This window comes from Astyanax mexicanus, chromosome 11 (assembly GCF_023375975.1).
Source record: "Astyanax mexicanus isolate ESR-SI-001 chromosome 11, AstMex3_surface, whole genome shotgun sequence".
NCBI lineage: Eukaryota > Metazoa > Chordata > Actinopteri > Characiformes > Acestrorhamphidae > Astyanax > Astyanax mexicanus.
The window spans coordinates 7,356,797-7,379,331 of record NC_064418.1 but is presented as its reverse complement, the minus strand read 5'-3'; the positions used below and the strand labels follow the sequence as shown (position 1 = coordinate 7,379,331).

The window sequence follows — 22,535 nt, the reverse complement described above, 5'->3', positions numbered from 1 at the left end:
CGATGCAGGGATTTATATTTCAAATTTTCTCCCATTTTTTTTTTTATCTAGGCCAATTGCTACTCATCCATTCAGCTGCTACTCAGCTGTATATCCTCCATCACTAGTGATGCCCAATTGTGCTCTCTCTCTCTCTCTCTCTCTCTCTCTCTCTCTCTTGAGGCTCTGACAGCTGATGGCAAGCTGCATGATGGGGATTCGAACACAAGCAATCTTAAATACAGGAGCATCCCAAGGATGTGTTTTATCACCCTTAGCACAGGAGAGTTATTTTAGGTTAATAAAAATATGCCAATGAGATTGCTTTAGTTAGGCTAAAGTTGTATCTGGTATATATGTGTTTTTGATTGTTACTTATATTTGTGTTTCATTTTTATTTATTGATATCTGTGCTGTGCTGTACTGTGGATGTGATTATTCATTATTTAATAATTCATTTTATTGTGAGACCAAACAAAAAAATCCCTGCTTTTTCAGGAGAATGAGGCTTTATTCTATTCTATTAACATTTTATAATGATAATAATGATCTTGTAAGTTACATTCGAGCTGCATTCTGAAGAAAAACAATAAGTGTATAAACTGGCTGACAGATTATTTTGTGACCCATGTGTGACCCATTTTGTGATAAATGTACACTCAGTGTTGGGAAGGTTACTTTTAAAATGTAATCCCTTACAGATTACTGATTACATCACTCAAAATGTAATTTGTAACGTAATCAGTTACATTACTTCAAGTGAGTAACGTAATCTGATTACTTTGGATTACTTTAAATATTGTCATTTTTTTAAGCCTGAATGAATGTAGCAACCACATATTGCATATTATTATTTTATTTTTCTTTCCAGTTAACAAATAGATAAACAAATAAAACAGCCTTTTCAATCACTCTCTAAAAATACTTATGAAACCATTTCATCAAACTATTTTATAAAATACTAAATTGATGATAAAACCATTAAAAAACAAACAATGTAACAACAACTGTAAGCTATCTATTTGCATCTATTTGCCACCAGTGTTAATTTTGACAACAAATTTTCATTTAGTCTTAGTCATAGTTTTGTGATGAAAATAGCATTTAGTTTTAGTCACAATTTAGTCATCTGAAATGTTTTTAGTTTTAGTCAACTTAATGTCATAAGAATATAGTCTACTAAAATTACAGTAAATTTATTCGACAAAAATGTAAAGGGTGTAAATGTAAATGCTTTTTCATCAGTTCCCTTGAATTATTAACTCTACACGTATACGAAATGAAACGTTTAATAACCACTTGAGTAATATTGTTAATGTTTAATGTGAAATATATTTATATATGATTTAATGTATATTATTATTATTATTGTAGGTGTGTGACTATACATATTTTACATTTAAAAATTTGTTTTAGAAATCAGGTCATAAAACATCTGAATAGTTAAATTATAGTTTAAACAGAGCTGTAGATGCAAAAACTTTTAAAGGATCTAGTTTTATCTCCAGCACTAACAGCACACCTACTGGACCTACAGTCTATAAATGAACACACATTCACACACTGTCCTGTAGAGATGCTCTCAGGATGTACTGAGAGACTTCATGAGTTAAAGTGAGAGACTTATGAGAAAGTGCTGTAAGGAACTTTACACAGACTTTTGGGTTCATAGATTCACTTATTTTATTGTTTTATTTTGGATATATTATTGAGTTCCTTTCTGAGCTGTTCCTGCTTTAACACTAGCTATATCTTTCCCACTGTGAGACTAAACAGATGATCGGATCTTAATGAGTTAGGGTTCTGTATCAGTTCTGTGTTTTAGTGCACTGCTGAGTTAAACACATCAGCTCATGAAATAACATCAGTATTAAAACGCGGATCTCTGCATGGAGATCTGTGGGACACTGGTCTGCAGAAGCTGAAAGATTAGTGGTGTTTTTACCGGAGATGGAGTCGCTCCACACGGTTTACACGTTATCTTGTTTTTCGCGACGTCAAAGGAGAAATATATCGCCTCTCCCCTCTCTCTCTCTTCCTGCTGAACACTGTCGAGTTAACTTCCAGTCGAGCTCCGTAACGACAGGTTAATTCCCGGGTTTGTATCTGAGCGCGCGACGCTACTGAAGGAGAGGCGGGTACTGATTGGATGAGTACCCCGCTTATCCCGCCTCTCCACCTTCGCTAAAGTAGCAGTGATTGGATCTCTTCCTAACTGGTCCCTACCTTTCAGAACTAACTCAGTTCTGATTGGATTTCGTCCCTGCCAAACATTTTCGTCTCGTTTTTATTCGTCTACGAAAATGTCAGTTAATTTCGTCTCGTTGTGTGTGCGGAGCCGCTGTCTGCCCCTCCTCCCGTCTCGCTGCCTGCACGCACACAGACACCGCTGCACACACAAATAGGGAGGAGTGATGGCGTTTTGTCAGTGTTGGATTGGAAGACCAAAAATAGGAAAGTACCGCAATGTAATCCATTTATTTTAGCAGAGTAACTGTAATCTGATTACCACTTACTGAAGCAGTAACTGTAACGGATTACAGTTACTCATAAATTGTAATCTGATTACGTAACGCCGTTACATGTAATCCGTTACTTCCCAACACTGTGTACACTACAGGTCTAAGATTTTTTTTGCCAATGCTACTTTTTAAATAACTCATAAAAGAACATATTTAGAGTAGAAAAATCTCATTTCCCCAATATAACCTCTTAGAAATTTCCATCTCCACCTTCTATGTGCATAATGTTCTCAACCTCAACCACCTCATCTCTTTCCTTTAGCTCACTCATATACTCATATATCTCCTAGTTCAGGTCCTGCTTACCACAGCTCAAAGCAGGTGTCACCCACATTTTAGTGCAATGTTCTTAGATGTTCCTACCACTTACAGTCTCATCATTCAATAGTATATTACTATATCACTGTACAAATGCTCCATCAGCCTATTTTTATCTGTACTGGAAAAACACTTTGTGTCATGTGCATCTACACCCTGGGACTTTATTGACATTTTACTGTATATACTGTTCATTTGCACCCCTGCACTCTTGTCACTTTACTGTACATCCTGTACATTTGCACTCCTAGACACTACACTATGCACCTAACTTAAATACAATACTTGCACAGGTTTATGTTTAATATTTTATTATTTTATCTGCTGATACCTGGTATCTCTTATACTTAATTTATTCTGTTACTGCACTACCTCATATCTACGACTGATTACTTCCACATTTTGTTTTAATAGTTTTTGTATTTATATATTTATGTATATATATATATATATATTTTTTAGAATTTTATAGTATAAAGTCTTATATTTCTTACTGTGCTCTTTTATTGTACTACCCCTATTGTTTGGTTCTACTGTGTTGTGTAACTGCTACTAGCTGCTAAATTTCAAAAATGTATCTATCTATTTATCTATCATTAATTTTTTATATATTTTTTTTCCCTTTTACATATTTACTGTATATCTGTCATTCTGGCGATACCTGTTTCAAACATCGAGTACTGTATTTGGGACATTCCAGGATTTTGGTACATTTCCTGTCCCACCACTTAAATTTCAAATGTACATATCCAAAATATCTAAATGACTATTTTTTGTGAAAAATGTACTTGTTATAAGACAAACTGTAAAATCTGGTGGAAAAATAAGCTCTTTAGATATTATTCAAAAGACTGAATACCTTTGGACCACCTCAAAAAATGGCCGTTTTCTCTTGTCCCACACATTAGGTGACCAAATCCTTTGGCAAATTTAACAATTAAAATAAGCTCTAAATAAATGACTTCCTCTTGTATATTGTTGATCTGCATCTCCTTTACTTATGAAAACAACTTCTTTGGTCTACATTGTTTTGCATGTTACAGTTTTTATGCTATTAAGTTGTGTCCCACAACATGCGCTCAACCCTGTTACCATAAGGAATTTTACCTGCAGAGAAAGAGTTAAAAATATTTGTCTACTGGCACAAAGGAAGTGACATCACAAGGACATTTTCTGCCCACATGGCAAGACCAAGAGTAAGTGCTCTAACAATTTTCAAGTTTTTTTTTTTTTCAAATATGTTTGACCAAGTTTTGTGTGTCACTCAGTGAACTCAACCCTGTTACTCATATTGTAAGACTAATAATGAGTAGAGTCAAAATTTACTTTATATACTTATATAACCATGTTTGTGCTTGATCTTGTGTACATAGCTACATTTTACAGTGAGCATCTGTTCCTGGGGTAAACCTCAAATTAGCCTAGATTTGCAACCCTGTTACTCACAACCTTGTTACTGTAAATTACCAAATATATTGCATAATCTAATTTAAAAAAATGCTCTGATACCTGAGCTTGACAAATCAAACTTTTTGATAGTCTATTACCTGTATTTAATAAATATATGACTAAAAATGTTCAAATTGAAGATGAAATTTTTAGAAGTGACCACCCCTGAAATGTACCAAAATACTGGAATGTCCCTTTTATTTTCTTTTTTTCAGGGGGTAAAAAAAAAACTACATTATCTGCACACAATCGATGTTTCATCAATTGTATCAACATCAGGCTGTTGAATGGACCAATCAAAATGCTCCAAAATGCTGTAGCCTGTTGGATTATTAACATATTTTTTTATTTTTTTGTCATTTATTTATCATTATCATTATAGACATATGCCACTTGTCTGATGTCACATTCTGATTTTAATGCAAATCATGTAAAAACGCCTAAATAAAAGATATTTTATTTAAAGTTTAAATTATCCCACATTGCATCGCTGTTGAATTGCCATGCAGAAATCTTCATTATTAATAGAAATCAATGTAAAAAAAAAAATATTCCAAGTCATTTTGGATCACTTCCACTGAACCATCCATCACGACATTCTGACACCCTGTGAAGTACAGCTGTCAGATTCCACTTGTGTCAAAAGGTAAAAAGGGCCAAAATGGAGACACAAGGGTTGTGCTTGACAGCGGTGATATGTTGCTTACAATTTCATCAGCCTCAACTTTAAGTGGCTTCCTGCGTCCGTCGCTGCGTATCTGCAGAGTGAAAGTTAATGTGAAGCCAGTGTCCTACCTCTACAGTGAACTCCTTCATCAAAGCCATCCGGACAGTCCTTGGCTCCGTTACACAGCTTGTTGAAGTGAATGCACTTTCTTGTTCCAGTGCACTGTATGTGATTGAGGGGACATCTTACTATCACTTCTGAAGCACCTAAAGAGGAGATAATACAGATTAGGTTAGCACTGTTAGATGCAAACAATCACAGTAGAGCTGATAGAATATTAAATAAAATACTTTGACCAATTTTGGATATATTTTCTTTAGTGGTTTCAGAGTAGAGGGGGTTGAATACTTTTGCATGTCACAATTTTCAGGTTTTTAATTGAATTCACACTTTTGAAAACCATGCATAATTGTTGGTCCACTTCATGATTATGCGCTACTTTGTGTTGATCTATCACTTAAAACCTTAATAAAATACATTTTAGCATAAAAAACTAATGTGGTAGTAAGGTGAAAAAAATGTTAAAATGTTCAAGGGGTATGAACACTTTTGCAAAGCCACTATATACTGCATATGTGCTATGTCTTGTCTCTTGTGCAATGTAAAATTACATTTTAAAAACTGTATTTTTTTCTATAACAAATCTAACACAGGCAAATTTTAACTTCCATTTAATTTAATTGATTTCTCTTTTCTGTATTTTCATATCGTCGCTGTCCAATCAAAAAACAAGTATCTTCATTTTTGTTGATTTTTAGTTCACTAAAAAATTTGAACACACAAACTCTTCTTTACTCTTGTCAAAATTTCTTGATGCATGGACCAATAGAAATACTTCAAAATGAACTGAAATAAACTTATTTTATATTGACTTCTATTGAAAGTTAAGAGGGTTTTATTGCTCTCGTGTAAAGCTGCTGTTTTGGAGATCCACATTTTTTTCATTGGACAGCGAAAACATGTTTTTTTTTTTTTTGGATTGCAAAATATATATTTATACAACAGAGAAAATATATACTGGAATGTATTTTTGCAAGTGTTTTCCTTGCAAAATCATGCATCTCAAATGTTAACACATTTCATTACATTCACTTCCAAGCATCCAGAACCTGTTAAAAGTCAGCAGTTATCTCCCAAGAACATTAATTAAGTGTATCACACTCATAAATCCAGTTTTTAATCAAATCATCATTCTAAATTCATCTTGAAAGACAGGCAATATGTTAGTCACGGATTCCAGCATAAACAACCTAGCATCAGCATCAGCATCAGCATTATTTATATCAGGGCTGAAATCACTCAAGTACAGTGTTCCTTCCACCGATGCATTTGTATTTTTTTTATTTTTTTTGTGGTGTAATGGAAATGGGTTTCTCATTTACTGAGATGTCCATCCTCTTTCTCATCCTTATACATCTTCATTTTGCATGGCAGCCAATACATTGTCTACTGTAGAATAGCTAATGTGACTGTTGGCAAGCTTTGATTCTGGACGAACCACGCTTAACACTTTTAGTCCATAATCATCGTCTGGAGATGATGACTGTTTTTGGGAGAGAATTTTCATGAAAGGAAGGGAAATTTAGAAAAACACACAAAGCATTTGATCTGAAGGTGGATTATAATGTATGATTGCATGACATTGACGTATCTAAACATACAACATACAGTACAAATACGCAAGCACTTCTCGGGCTCATAATGTTCCGCCATTTTTTTGTTTTGTTTTGTTTTCCACCAGTGTAAAGTAATGTTTAACCATGAAGTATGTGTTACAGTTGTTTTAAGGCATTTGGGGGACCCAGGCAAAAATACATTTATTCATTACTCTCCTCTATTTTCTGGCTTTCTGATGAATAACTTCACTTCCTGATTGCTGAAGGTTCATATTTTGCCGGCTGCAGGAAGGACGAACCTGGCTGATTGGCTACTGCCAGTAACTAGTGGGTAATTTAAAGCCACCATAGTGTTCAGCAGAGCACTACTCACTTATTATTTTACTCAGGCTTATAGAAAAAAAGGTTATGTGCCAATCTGATACTTAGTATTTTATTAGGGAGGGTCATATCGTATCGTATGCAATAATATTGTTCATATTTTTTTATATTGTGAATGATATTATATCCTGAAATATCGTGCCATATCAACCACCCCACTAATTTCACACATCAGGGTACTACTTTTTTTTACTGTTTTTAGCAAAAGAAAATTCACACTGTTCTTATTTTTTTTTACCTTTTTATATCTACTAGAGTCAGATTACAGTATATCTGTACATTATCATTTACTTTACGTTTTAATACTGGACATATTGCATTATTATTAGTATCATGACATTCTGGATTATTGATTTCTGTTGCAAATCTGATAAAATTCTTGAATTTTTAAATATCTCAGTTAGGGGTGGGCTATATCGTATGCAATAATAAAATTTAATTTTCATTTTGTTGCAGTAGTGTATTCTTTAATAGATATTAATATATTAATATATGGACATATCGCCCACCCCTAGTATCTGTATCGGTCCTATCAGATATAAGCACGAATCACACGATACATGATACTAGATACTGTCCCATGACTTTTGCCATTACCTTTGGATCTTAATCTGTAGTTCTCATACATTGATGTGTCATCGGTGGGTGAAAAATGTATATATACATATAAAATAAATTTAAAACAGTCAAAAAGCACTATAAACCATGACAGGGCAGATATTAAAGACTTGCTATTAGTGCAATTACACTACAATTTCTAAAAATAACCATAAAAAATACACACATATATATATATATATATATATATATATATATATATATATATATATATATATATATATATATATATAAATTTATACAAATAAATGTAAAAATGTTTAAATATTTGAAAACATAAGTAAATAAAAATGCTTTAATATGGGGAAAAAACTGTCTAAAAGCTAAAATAAATAAATAACTACATTCAATAAAAGACTGCAAAGCAACATTTGAACCAGATTTCAATCAGATGAGCCACAGCAACTTTTTACATCAATTAAAATCTCCAAAACCCTACGAATCAATCTGCTTATTCCACATATATAGCCTACAGCCTGCACCACTGCCGACATACATGTACTGAACACTGTCATTTCTAAATTTATACAGCCATTTATTTCAATTTATAAAAATCAATATTAACCATGGATCTTTATCACTTTCACAGTGACATAATTGAGCAGCTGAAGGCTTAATGTTCAGCAGTTAGTTAAATATGAGCTCCATCTCCTGAGCTGTGTCCTAGTCAAGGTGAAAATGCAGTGCAGCTGAAAATAGTCCTATACTTGAACTTCAGCTTGCAGTGGGCTTTGTGAAAATAGTCTAACCTCAGTGCAACCAACAAATATCAGAGGCTGCACTGAACGCTCTGCCCAAACATGCACAGCATCTCCTTTCCTTGCTGCTGTGACCCAGAGGGTTGCATAAGAGCATAAAATGCATATAATGGGACAATTGGGCCGCTTTCTTAGATCCAGTCATGTTTAGCTAATCCAAAAATATGTTTTTTTTTTTACATATTTTTAAATATATACTGCATACAGGGGTTGCACAATGAAACTGAAACACCTGTTATTTTAGTGTGGGAGGTTTCATGGCTAAATTGGACAAGCCTGGTGGCCAATCTTCATTAATTGCACATTATTGCACCAGTAAGAGCAGAGTGTGAAGGTTCAATTAGCAGGGTAAGAGCACAGTTTTGCTCCAAATATTGCAATGCACACAACATTATGGGTGAAATACCAGAGTTCAAAAGAGGACAAATTGTTGGTGCACGTCTTGCTGCCGCATCTGTGACCAAGACAGCAAGTCTTTGTGATGTATCAAGAGCCACAGTATCCAGGGTATTGCCAGCATACCCCCAAGAAACACAAATCACATCCAACAGGATTAACTGTGGACGCTATAGGAGGAAGCTGTCTGTATGTGCTGACTGCAATGTGGTGCAATGATAAAACTGCTGCACATTTGATAATAATATGCAAAATGCAGAAACGCAAAACAACTATATGAATGATATCAGTATTGGCAGGTTCTCAAGATTACAATGTTGGTATTAAATAAGGGTGAAAAAAATGGATAAAGTGTAAAATGTGATGGACTAAGCTACTTAATTAAGAGTTTAAGACTTATTTAAAGTTGCTGCATTTATTTCTCCCAAGCTAATGTTTATAGTTTGGTGTAAGAGTTTACAATAAATCTCTATCTCACTTCACCTCCAGCCTTGTTTTGTCACATGATCATAGTCTTCAGCATGAATAGCTCCCTGAGCTGCTGCATGTGGGTAATACCATTTGTTAAGTTTCCCATTGTGCAAAAAAGCTCATATCTCGATGATATTATGTTCAGTATACTGAGCACATTAGGGAAGAAGCTGTTGCAAAGTCTGACGGAATAACAAAGGTTATACTGCTTAATTTCAAATCTAGATCAAGACAAGGATTAATCTGTGTAAGGATAAATTAAGTAAACTAAGCAAAAAGTTCTCACATGTTTTTAGTTAGAGGTCTTCTTTGTGGATGAAGTGATAATGCAGCCTCTGAACCTCTTACCTTACCCTGAGTAAATCCTACAAAAACTACAGGTCCTTCTGTTCGAACACTCAGAGGGTGTTAAGTTCATTCCATCACTTCAGAACCAGAACAGAGGACACCTGAGATACTTTTCTTCCATGCATCCTTAGAGATAGTGAGAGTGAGTTAAGCCAAGCTGTACTTGAAGCACCAAGAACTGAAGGTACAGATCAGGCTTTAGCCTCTGCCATCATGTAGGAAGGAGCTGGACCCTTTTTTTTTGGCTTTGTAGGCCAAAGTCAGGGTGTTATACTGTATCTGATGCGAGCTGCTGTGGGAAGCTGGAACAGCAAAGAAGTAACATGACTGAATATATGGAGTATATGGTGATTCATCCTTTCTTTCAGTGTTCCTTAATCTGGGATCCTTACTGTATGTCCATTTATCAATATCCAATTTGACCACATCTTTAAAAGTCAGCCGTAATGTAATGTATTCTTTTTTTTTTTTAGTAAGTTTAGTTAGGAATTTTATATATTTATTTTCATTGCTAGTAATCGAGTTGTATAGCTCATTTCTGGTAGCATCAAAACTGATACAATCTAGATTTTGGGATCCATCAATACAAGCATGAATGACTAAGCACTTTTATACATTTCTGTGGATAAAGGGGCCAGTAAATGCTATCAATTTAATTGTAAATGTCTTAATCATCTTAATCAAAGTTACAATACACTGAAATCGTTTTATCCATTAAATACTACAAAATATCTGGCAAACAAATTTGTCTTGGCAATAAATAATAAACCTGATCATGGTGCATAGCCTATTAGCAACAATTAGCAACAAATGAATCAGGAGTAACTAATGTGGGTAACAGAAATTATGCAAATTGCTGGGACTTTATTAGTAAACAGCCACGGTAATTGGTTGTTTTATTGCTTTCCTTTGTCTAATAATAAACCCGCTCTGTTTTCATTATCAACATTTATTTATTTTACTGGATTTAATCTAATTGGCTCAATACAAAAAAAAAAGGTGTTTATAAGGTACCTGAACTGGTACTGACTCTTTAAAAAACATAGAGTCTTAAAACTTAATTAGTTAATTAACTAATAAAACTGATATAAAAAAACTTTGTCTTGATCATTATATAGTCAAACCACTGTAAAAACTTTTTTTTTTTTACTGCTATCCTATTTTGAGCAGGATTATCAGGTTTTACCTGGGATGTGTCATGTAATTTGACTGATTTCATGATAGATCTGTGATTTTAATTCATTATGACCCTGCAATGTCCATGATAATTCTACAGCAAAAGGAATATAATTTCCCTAACAGAAAAGCTCCCTCGATAATAGCAGCCCTGTTCTAATCATCCCCCCAGTAGCGTAGGAACAAAACCCCGTAATAGACAATGAGAAGCAGAGGAGAAGGCTAACTGCTTAAATGGAGTTTAAATTGGAACAGTGCCTTTATTCCCAATATCAGCACAGAACTGCTGTAATCTGTAACACTTTTGGTGATTAGACCTAATTAGAATGAGAGTGAAAATGCAATATCTTAAAGTACCTTTCGCAAGGTAATATGATTTCTGTCTTGTTGGATTATAATTGGGATACTAAATGAGCTCATTTTACAATCTAAATGTTTTTTTTTTTTGTTTTTTTTGGCACTGGAAGTTAATATTGTTTGTATGGGACAGTAAAATCAGGAAAAATAATACAGTTTACAGTTTACAGAGGGCTTTAGTTAAACTAGGCTTCCATAAATAAAACAACTGATAATGATTTGGGTATCTAATGATTATTAATATTATTGTTTTTGTAATTAATCATCTTCTCTTAAAAACCTCAGGACACTATTATGTATCAATGAATACCTATATCTATACTAGAATACTAGACTTACCTTTTAAATGGTTATAACATGTAATTATGTAATTACTGGGGAAATATGTAATTACTGTAATCGCTGGAAAATATATTCATACATCATGGTAAAGCATGCTACTTTAAAAAAAAAAAAAAACGTTTTTTTTTTTTTTTCCTTTTTTTTTTTTTCAGGATGTTCATGTATAGCCGAAGCTCGGCTATACCCAGATTTGCAGATACCACACACTCCCATTTTCAATTTGACAGTCAGCTTTGCAACTTGCCAATGAACACAATCAATGCAATCTGAGGAATTCCTTTAATAAATGACACTTATTATGCCAATAAATCCCCCAAGACAGAACTATCAATAAAATAAATGTAAATTTTTTTAAAGCACAGTACTTCTGTTACTCATTTACGCAACATTCCAAACAGCCAATCACATGGCAGCAGCACAGTGCATAATTCCATGCAGACACAGTCCTTCATGTATTAGTCCGCCACACACAGGTAACCTAGCAATGATACAGCGCTTACAAACCAAACAGCACAGCTACAAACAGAGCAGCAATAGAACTATTTGAACTCGCAGAGTTTTCTTCTTACCTCTTTAACTTTCAATAAACAGCGATAATGGAACTGTGGTATAATCGCTTTAATACATTCGAGGTTCATGCTATATAGCACTACAGTACCTCTCATGCTTAATTTTGTAATAAAGAAAACATCTGCAAAACGAAAATGCCTTGACCTTACATCAACGAAGTACGGCCAGGCTGGTTCAAGCTGACAGAAAGGCTACAGTAACACAGAAAACCATGCAGTGGGAACAGGCTCATCAAAAGTGACATATGAAAACTGGTAAAAAAAAACAAACAAAAAAAACATCAATACCAATCATCACTTGAATGCCACAGCCTATTTAACTATTGTAGTGAATGCCTTCAAAATATCTTTACCATCTTCTAATGGCTACATCCAGCATTTTAATGCAATATACTGTAATCTTCTATGGTCTTCCCAATCATTGATTGCATGTATTTGAATATGGCAGAACAGGAAGTTCTGAACATGATGGTGCACCTGAATATCTACAGGAACTGCATAATGCAATCAGGCCAACATGCACCAGAAATTCTAAAGATATTTGTAACATATTTTAGAATCTATACCATAACAAACTGAGGGAATTTTAAAAGTAAATGTCAGCCCTACGCAGTATAACCATGGCCTTACCAATAAACCAGCATTGGAATTTGAAACTCCATGGGGATACTTTAATACTTTCATGCTCTCACTCGATCAGCTTTTTTTCTTCTTCTCTCCAGTCATGCACTTTAACTGCAGCACATTGATTCATAATGATATAATGGAAGCTCTCAATACACTGCTGTACTTATTGACTTGTAGAAAGCTTTTGATAATGTTGACCGATTTTTAAAATAGATTATAGAGTATAGATTTTTACCAGAAGACAGTTAGGGGGTTTTAAAATTGCAGCTACAATATATTTTAATGTGTTCCTATCTAAAGGGGTCTCTTGGGGTGTTCCTCAGGGATCTATTCTAGAACCTGTGCTTTTTACATCATTACATCATTATGGCACTGTACTGCCACTATGATTGGGAGATCCTGATTTGATTCCTGGTCATGCAGCTTGCCATCAGTTGCTGGAGCCCTGAGAGAGCACAATTGGCCTTGCTCTCTCTCTGGGTGGGTGGATGGCGCTCTCACTGCCCACATCACTCCAAAGGGTGATGTCGATCAGCACAAGGCACCTGTGAGCTGATGTATAAGAACCGAGCCGCTGCGCTTTCCTCCGAGTGATAGGTGGACTCCTAATAAGTGGGTTGGGTAATTGGCCGTGTAAATTGGGAAAATTTTAAAATAAAATGATATAAAAAAGAAATGCACATTCAGCCATAACATTAAAACCACTGTCAGAGGAATTAAGTACACTGATTATCATTTTACAGTTTCACCTCTAAATGAGGTGGAATTTATTAGGCAACCAATTAACAGTCAGTTTTTAGATAGATAGATGAAAAATGGAAAAACGAAAGCTTTAGATACGGTATGACCCACCCTGAGGACCACATTATGAGTAGATGTCTGGGTGAGAGCATGGCATCAGGTCTTGAGAGGTGTTTCTGGTATGCCGTGGTCAGAACTTATCAAAAATGCTCCAAGAAAAGACAGCAAGTGAACCGTAAGCATTGTCATGGGAACACAATGCTCAGTGATGTGTGTGGACGGTAGTCTTTTCCCACAAAACATAGACTGTAGAGCTACTAATGCATATGCAAAAGCTAAGGCCTTCATTTGAATACCTTTTCTAAATAAAAACGTACATATTTGAAATATATACATTTTTAAAAAATATATACAGAATCTTGCTTTTGCTGAAAGTTGCTGAAATCGCCTTGCCATGAGCACGTTGACCAGGGTTCAACCAACAAACTCACCAAATAACACCTCACTTGATAACACCTCAGAACCTTTACACAGGTGAAGGTGTTCCCTGTTCCCAAGCAATCCCCTGAGATAACACATCCCGTGACTTTTAGCGTGTGAATTGATGTGTTAACTCTGACAGCTCTTGGTGGATTGCATCTCTAATCCGACAGATGCTTTTATTTATTTTTTATTTTTTTTGCAAAAATATGAAGATGGCTAGAAGAGAGATAGAGAGAGAGAATGATAGAGAGAATAAGAGTAAGAGAAAGAACACAGCTCTAGTGATCTCCGCATTGACACCCCTGCACCAAGCAGCTGTTTAAAGATTCATGAGGCACATAGGTGACCCTCATCTGCCGAGCACGGGAGCACATAAAACATGTCTAAGCGAAACATCGGCTTCCATTTTGCATGCTGCGAATGTGTCACATTGCACCTTAACTACACCAGTATCAATTACCATAACTGCAACCCAGCCACTTAGCGTGAGATTTATGGCCCACGTGACGGAGCCTCTTACAAATCTCCAGAGTCCGCGCTACATCAAAGCTCTGATCCTAGGCCAACCAAGGCATCCTAAGTGGGACTGGATCGCTCGCCGCTGTTCATTTATACTCCGGGAGATAAAATGATGCTACAATTAAGGCGGTCATCAAACAGAGGTAGTCATCCTTATCACGTTGCCTGATTTGCATAGCTCTTCTTCTTCACTATTACCCTACAAGGTAATGTGAAAAATGAAAAAAAATAAAAATAAATAAATAAATAAAATAATAAAAAGCCCTCTGCAATCTTTTTTTAATCTAGCGCCCTTTTTTTTCCCCTAAGCCTTAAGATAAGACATAATTAAGGAAAGTCAAATAAAAGTGATCTAAACTCTAAAACAGCCCACTGCTCACAGGAGCACGACGGGCTAATCAGCCTTTCAGTCTCAAGAGTATGATCATTTTATTATTATTATTTTTTTATATATCGCCATGTCCTTCTGAATGTTAGCCTAGTATTAGCGTAGCATAATGTACATTATTATTTGTGGATGATTTTACCATAATTTCAATAAATGTGTGACATATAAGTACGTGTTTAATCTAATGGAAACTAGGGGTGAGCGATATGGCCCTGAAATAATATCACGATAATTTATGGTATTTTCGCGATAATGATACTCTTGGCGATATGACAAAACACTGAATTATAACAAATTTTCAAGAATACACTACTGCAACAAAATTAAAAGTTATTATTGCAAAAGATATGATATGGCACACCCCTAACTGGTATATTAAAAAATACAATAATTTTATCTGTCAATGATTTAGAATATCATGATACTAATAATATAAATAATGCACTCCAAATATCTCCATATATCCAGGAATAAAGTAAAATAAATGATACTGCACAGATATAATCTGTCTCTAGTAGATATATAAAGGTAAATAAGATCAGTCTGAATTTTTATTATTGTTTTTTCTTTGTTGCTAAAAACAGAAAAAAGTAATGCACTGATGTGATAATTAGAGGTGGGTGATATGACACATGACATATGATATTTCAGGGTATAAGCACTAAGTACTTAGAGAACTGGTTTAGCTACTGTGCAAACCTTTTACATGTCTGTATGAAATTTAAATTGTGTAAACATATTCAAATCTTTTAAGGAACCATATATATTTTCCTTCACAGTATCATGAAATCAGAAATATTGTAATAAGTTTTTGTGAGAATTATGTCCTCTCCTGCCATGTGAGTTATTTTTTTCTTTTTTTCTTGCACTACTACAGTTATGTTACGATTATATTAGTTCAAGAGACCTAAAGTCTAAAATCAAGTGTTACACTTATGTCAATAGTTTCAGCACTATGTTATATATATATATATATATATTGGAACTGTAACACAATTAATTGTCCAGCTTGAATAAAGCAGTCTTGATTTTCTAATCAGCACGGGTTATTGGCACGGTGGCCAATGATTGGAAATGACTCTGGTCATGACTCATAGCATTACAGAATGGCTATTTAGATACACTGAACTGCCAAATTCAAAGCTTGTCTAAAAATTGCTCTGCACTGTCTGGTGTGTTTGTACTCCCAGATATCTAGTGGACAAAGTCATATGAATGGCACAGAGAATTTAACTCCTTATAAGGTGAACCATTGCTCATTCTGCCAAATTGCACATGGATGTAAAGATGATTTTGAGTTCAATCTTTCTTCACATAATTGTAGAGGATTTTAACACTTTTTTTCTGATTAAATTTTGTAATTGCACATTAGTAACTGTAAAAGTTTTAATAAGAGAGAGCGAAGCAGAGCGACTGCTGTTGGGAATGACAGAAACTCAGATTTGTTCAGGTGCACATTTTTTTTTTTTGGTAGAAGTGTTTGATGGATGTGTTTCCATCTTTAGGTACATCTGTTTCCAGGCACTTCTTGCATCTCCCAACAACTGTGAACCTCTTTTTATTTATTTATTTATTTATTTATTTATTTTTTGGTTTTATTTTACAGGTTTCCAGATCACTAGTTATTGTCATAATTCTGAAATACTGCCTTAATCTGGAGATATACTCTGATATACCATATCATTATTCTTTACAACACATAAAGAGTACACAATACAATACAGTACATAGTCTTTTCACACATATATTTATTTAACATATTAGGCTTATCAGAACACAACAGAGAAACGTATGGTGCATTTTAGGGAGTGTCTGGTGTGGATTACGGGGTCCAAAATACGTTGATTAATAGCTCTGCTAATTTTCAATTACACATTGTATATACTGGCAAACATCTCAGTAATTATGCATTCATGCTGCAATTTCCCTTTTATTCAGGAATAAATACGGCAGCGGAACAACGCAATAAGCCCCTGCGCTGAGCCCACACCACACGGTTAACACGGGGGAGTGAGGATCTGCGACAAACTGTGATTATCCTAATAAAACCGCATTGTCGATTACAGAATCATTTCAACTCACAAACTGATTGAGGACTAATCTAATCAGATGAGGGGAGAGATGAATATTCAGCAGCCTGAGATGAACCAAGCACAATAACACAGATGGTGCCTGTGCAGTTGAAGGATGATAGGAAATAATTTCTTCCTGCCTTGCACCGAATTACCAGCCATGACACAACCCATGCTGAAACACCAGGCAGCGTGGAGAATTCTGCACTCGGTAAACAGCGCTGTATTTCTTCCATGTTATGAAAAAAAAAAAACCAAACTTGTGTATAGATAGATAGATAGATAGATAGATAGATAGATAGATAGACAGACAGACAGACAGACAGATAGATAGATAGATAGATAGATAGATAGATAGATAGATAGATAGATAGATAGATAGATAGACCAGTTGATGTGCATAAAGTGAGGATAACTGATGTCAGCAGTGCAAAATATACGTAAACAGTAGATGAATTAACTAGTGAATGAACTACTAGTGCAAAATAGGGTAGAACTGTAAAAATAATGTTCTAGGCCTCAGTAAGTCTGAGAGTGTGTCCATAGACGGGGGTGTGTCCATGGTGTGGCCAGAGTTGCCGGAATTAAAAAGTGTCACAGTGTCTTTAGTTTGCTGTGCTGAGAGGAGTTGAACAGTCTTATGGCCTGAGGGACAAAAGACTTTCGTAGTCTGTCTGTGGAGCAGGACTGGGACAGCAGTCTGCCACTGAATGAGCTCCTCTGCTTGGTGATGGTGCTGTGCAGAGGGTGTATGTAGTATAGTATGGAATAAATGTTAATATTTCAACACTTGTATATGCTACACAGTGCAATACCATATGTATATAGTGCAAGTTATTGTGTACCATATTTTCCGCAGTATAAGGTGCACTTAAAATCCTTTAATTTTTCCAAAAATCGCCAGTTCGCCTTATAATCCACTGCGTCTTACGTATGAATTCTACTAGTCAGGTATTAAGGAGCAGTAAAGCCACTCTGCTGCGGTACATTAAACAGAAAATTCAGTTTAGTTCTCCAATTCCAAGGCTGGAGTAGTATTAGCATTAGCTGCAAACTGTGCTAAGTGCTAGCTCTTTCGCTGTTCAGGGGTGAGTATATCAGACTGTAGCCTGCGTGTTTATCGTGTTAAAACAAGCTACATGGAATAAACCGCTAGCTAATAGTGCCCTGGCTTACCAGAAACACTCAGGGTTTCTCAGTGTAGCACTGTCAGGCGGCTAGCACTAGCAGTTAGCAGCTAATGCTAATGCTCCAGCAGTGCTGGAAAAATTTAGAAATCGAAGCTGACTGTACAGAAACAGAAGTGCTTTACTCACCCAAATAAACTGTTTTCAGCAGAGAAGAAAGATGAATATCACTTGAATAGCACTTGTTTAACTTTGAAATATATATATATATATATTTTTTTTTAAGAATTACAGTTTTGTTTCCTTAGCTTATCTTTACTTAACTAAGTTAAGCTAACCCACACCACCCACCCAGCACTGAGACCTGCTGAATTAGATGGAAAAAATGTTCCTTACTAGTGTCACACAATGCGCCTTGTAATCTGGTGCATCTTATAGTGAGAAAAAAAGCTTTACCGTCTTTTTATCATAAGATTCTAACAAAATCTTTCTTTGTACTATAAAATTCACACCTTAAAAAGCAGGATATAAAACTAGCTGTATGTAAATGTATAAAGTTTAGTTCACAATCAATACTGCTTTACTGCAGTAATCTCACAAACGAAGCACCAGAGGAACGTTATCAAGGTCCACGGCTGTGTTCATGCAGTAATGTTGTTATGCATGCAAGTCTCAGAAATCAGCCTTCGTTCCTTTCGGGATTTCTGCTCTCAGAAGTGAAAAGAAAAACAGTATAAGAATAACTAATATCATTGTTACTAAACCCCAAATTTCAGGTCTTGTTATTCATTTACCAAAAATTTACCGTCTTGTATTCATTTCACTGTAAGACCTCCTCTTTGAGATGCCAGTTGTTATGCCTTATTCTAATATGGCCTTCAGAAACAAATGCAAATATGAGCCTCAATTAGACACAGCGAGAAACCAAGCCTTTCAAACACGGGTCTCAGGAAATCAAATGTTTCGCCGTGAACAATAGGCATACAGATGAGCCCTGTGTCGCAGCGCCGCACAAAGCAGACCTTCTACAAATGAAGGATGTTTTGTCATTTCCATAGACTTAAGAGAATGCCTGCAATATCATAAATCTGCAATCTCCTTCCTATTCTCTACATTTTACTTTTAATTAAAAAGCCATGGTGATATTTACCCTCTTTTCTCAATGTGAATGGGAAGAAATCAGTAGGGACTAGCTAATCCATCTATTTAATGTGCAATGAAAGCCTTCTGGCTGAAACCTTAGCTGCTATGTTAATTATGATTATCGCTTTAATCAGGTCTATGCTGGGGAGTATGCTGAATAATAAAATAAAGAATAACAACTAAATCAATCATTTGGGAGTTAGATGAAGTACACTTGACGGGGGTTCTAATGTAAATGGCATATACATCATTGTATAGATAAGAAAAGCTCTGCTGTTGAGTAGGTTTAGTGTAATATTACTCAGGATGCTTTTCTCAATGTTTTACAGGGATATGCTTAAAACTGATGAGCCCGAAAACACTGCAGCATTTTCCAGACTTACTGTTGTGTTTAAAACTTGAGTATTGCTGTCCTCCATAGTACAAAAATGATTAGGAGATGCTGCACTACTGAACTTAAGTTAATCTGTTTTTTATTCATTACAACCAAGTTGAAAAACATCCCAAATTCTATTCTCATTTTTGTAAATGTTTGTGTGCAGGTATCAGCATCAACATATGCATATATTTAAAATGTGAAAAAAGTTTATCATCTGTTGTCATAGGTTTCAAGTTTGTAGTTGTTCAGGTTTACTTTTGTTAATGTTGATTTTGTTATTTCACGTTAAAAAACAGTACAATCATACCTGACACTTGTTAGAATGGCGCAGCACTTCTGCACTTCTCAGCAGAGGGAACTGACCTGCTTGTTCATGCTGTAATTAATAGTGCATGAGCAGCTCATTTGAGGGAACAGCAATGTTATTTTATTTAGTATTCTGTTTATTGTTGATGTAAAAGTCTGGTTTGTGTGCTGTGTGAGTACGGCACACCTGCATAGCTAAGATAGGAATGGAATGGTGCCTGACTGTTGACTGTTGACGGCTGTCAGGGTTTTAATCAGTCGGTGGCGCACCAATATGTCAGAAAGGTAGCAGAAACACACCTCCCTTCCAGACCACCACGCACATTAGTGTAGTGTAGTTATTCCTAAACTCTCAAATCATGGAAACAGACTATTGGTGGGGTGTAAGATAGCAATGATAGGGCACAGACACTGACTGAAATAGTAGTACAGGAGATAAAATGATAAAAAAATCACCATATGTCATCTCAGTCACTTTTCCTTTTCTTACTGTTTGTTTGCTCACAATAAAGCAAGCTGAAAAGGTGGCGTACGTGTGTTTGCCATGATGCATTTTCTCACTAATCTTGAAAGAAAAAAAACAAAACACTCATCACTGCATTCACTCCACACTCACTCCGTTTCTATATACAGTCTCTATTTGCCATTTGCATGGGGACAAGACTTGTCTGTTTGTGTTCTGTCTGATGGCAGCAGGCTAGCTCTGAAAGGCAGTGGCATTCATACTGATGTCCATGTGGGTTCATCTTCAAATGTCAAAGAGATTAGCTGCGGGCCGCACTGTCCACATCCATCATCTCCTGCAGTTAGTCCCGTGTAGGAGCACACTCGCACATCCCTCCTCCTCCTCCTTTATCTCCACGCCGCTCAGCCGAACCCTAATGAGGATGCCTCCATCGAATGGACGCTAATGCACGATGAAGACAAAGCTGATTTAAAGCAATGATAGCCTAAATAAGGTCAATGAATGCTGATGGTGTTTTAATTAGGCCCTAACCAACTGCCTAACCACAGTCGCGGGACTGGGGCTTAATCTCCGATGTGAATTTAGTTCCACCTCAATTGGATACAGATCCACGCATCCATGTCTTTTTCCTATTTTGGGGAAATTGAGAATGGAGGTTAAACAAAACAATGCTCTGTAATCCACAGAGATCCTCTGTCTGTAGTCACATCTACAATAAATCTAAATGTAATCCAATACAATACTGAATGGAATAGCTATATTTGACAAACTGTGTTTTTTCTACTCCAGTGGACCTAAACTATGCCCCTGTCCTGCACATTTTAGTGGTTTCCTGCTCAATCTCTGCATTCACACTGGCAGAACTGTGTAATGTAAAGTCAATCATGTTTCTGCAGGTGGAGGATCACCACCCTATGACCTATGAGAGGCCGGACTCATTTCTGATTATGGATGCCACACCATTATGGATCGCAACACCCTAGCAACCACCATGGATACCATAGCAACGCCTTAGCAACCACCTAGCAACACCTTAGCAACCACCTAGAAACTGCTTAGCAACACCATAGCAACCACCATGGATACCATAGCAATGCCTTAGCAACCACCTAGCAACACCATAGCAACCAACATGGATATCATAGCAACGCCTTGGCAACCACCTAGCAACACCTTAGCAACCACCTAGCAACACTTTAGTAACACCTTAGCAACTACTTAGCAACCAGCTAGCAACACCTATTTTGGAGGGATTTACACCCATTTTAGCCTATATCTAAAGCCAATGGCATTGTGCATTAGACATTGTACCAATAGTGTCACTACTGTGTGCAAATTGGACATTTATTGAACATTTATTGAAGTTTTAGTGAACAAAGCTTTTAATAATGGCCAAAAAAAAAGTCTCCACCTGGATTTAAGTAAGTAAATGATGTGGGGTTGATGCTGCAGTTGGTCTGCAGGTCTAGGTTCAGCAACAGTATGTGCTGAAAGAATGAGGTCAGCTGACTACCTGAATATACTGAATATAGACCAGGTTATTCCATCAATGGATTTGATTTTTTCTTCCCTGATGGCATGGCCATATTCCAAGATGACAATGTCAGGATTCATGGTGCTGGAATTGTGAAAGAGTGATTCAGGGAGCATGAGATCATCATTTTCACACATGGATTGAGAGAGAGTTCACCACAGAGTCCAGATCTTAACCTCATTGAGAATCTTTGGGATGTGCTGGATGGAGAAGGCTTTGTGCAGCGGTCAGACTCATCATACCATCATCAATGCTGCTGCAAGATCTCAATAAATCTTGTGACATAGCAGAAGCTTATTGAAACAATGCAACAGCAAATGTGTGAAACAATCAAAGGTTAAATCAAAGGTTAAATCAAACTTATTTTTGTCCAAGCAATGAATCTAGTTCAACATAAATTGGATACAGATTCACGCTTCATGTTTCCTTTCCAATTTATAAAAAAAAGTACACAAAACAAAACAATGCTCTCTAAGCCACAAACCACCAGATATTCTGCCTGTAGTCAAAACATTCAATGGCAATCCAGCTCAATGCTGAATACAATCAAAATCACTGGCTATATTTGTAGAAACACAAAGCATCAGCTTCATTGCCTGAGCAGCAGCATGGACGGCTAGTCTTCGCACACACAATAACATGCAGCGAGCCTATTGTTCCTCGGCTTGCATTGACCATGTATTCTTCGTAAATCATAGGCGGAATTTAATTAAAGCCATTCAT

The 22,535-nt window shown here is 35.9% G+C and overlaps 1 protein-coding gene across 5 annotated transcripts in view; it reads right to left on the bottom strand.

The window, feature by feature from the left end:
- lrp1bb (low density lipoprotein receptor-related protein 1Bb) overlaps nucleotides 1-22,535 on the bottom strand; it is a 503,881-nt gene that overhangs the window by 353,957 nt on the left and 127,389 nt on the right. For all 5 annotated transcript variants that reach the window (XR_007441266.1, XM_049485229.1, XM_049485230.1 and 2 more), the window contains one exon: nucleotides 5,064-5,201. Coding sequence is in view for 4 of the 5 variants with exons in the window: in XM_049485229.1 (XP_049341186.1) it covers nucleotides 5,064-5,201 (138 nt within the window). In the remaining variant the exon portion in view is untranslated. The remainder of the gene's footprint in view (nucleotides 1-5,063; nucleotides 5,202-22,535) is intronic.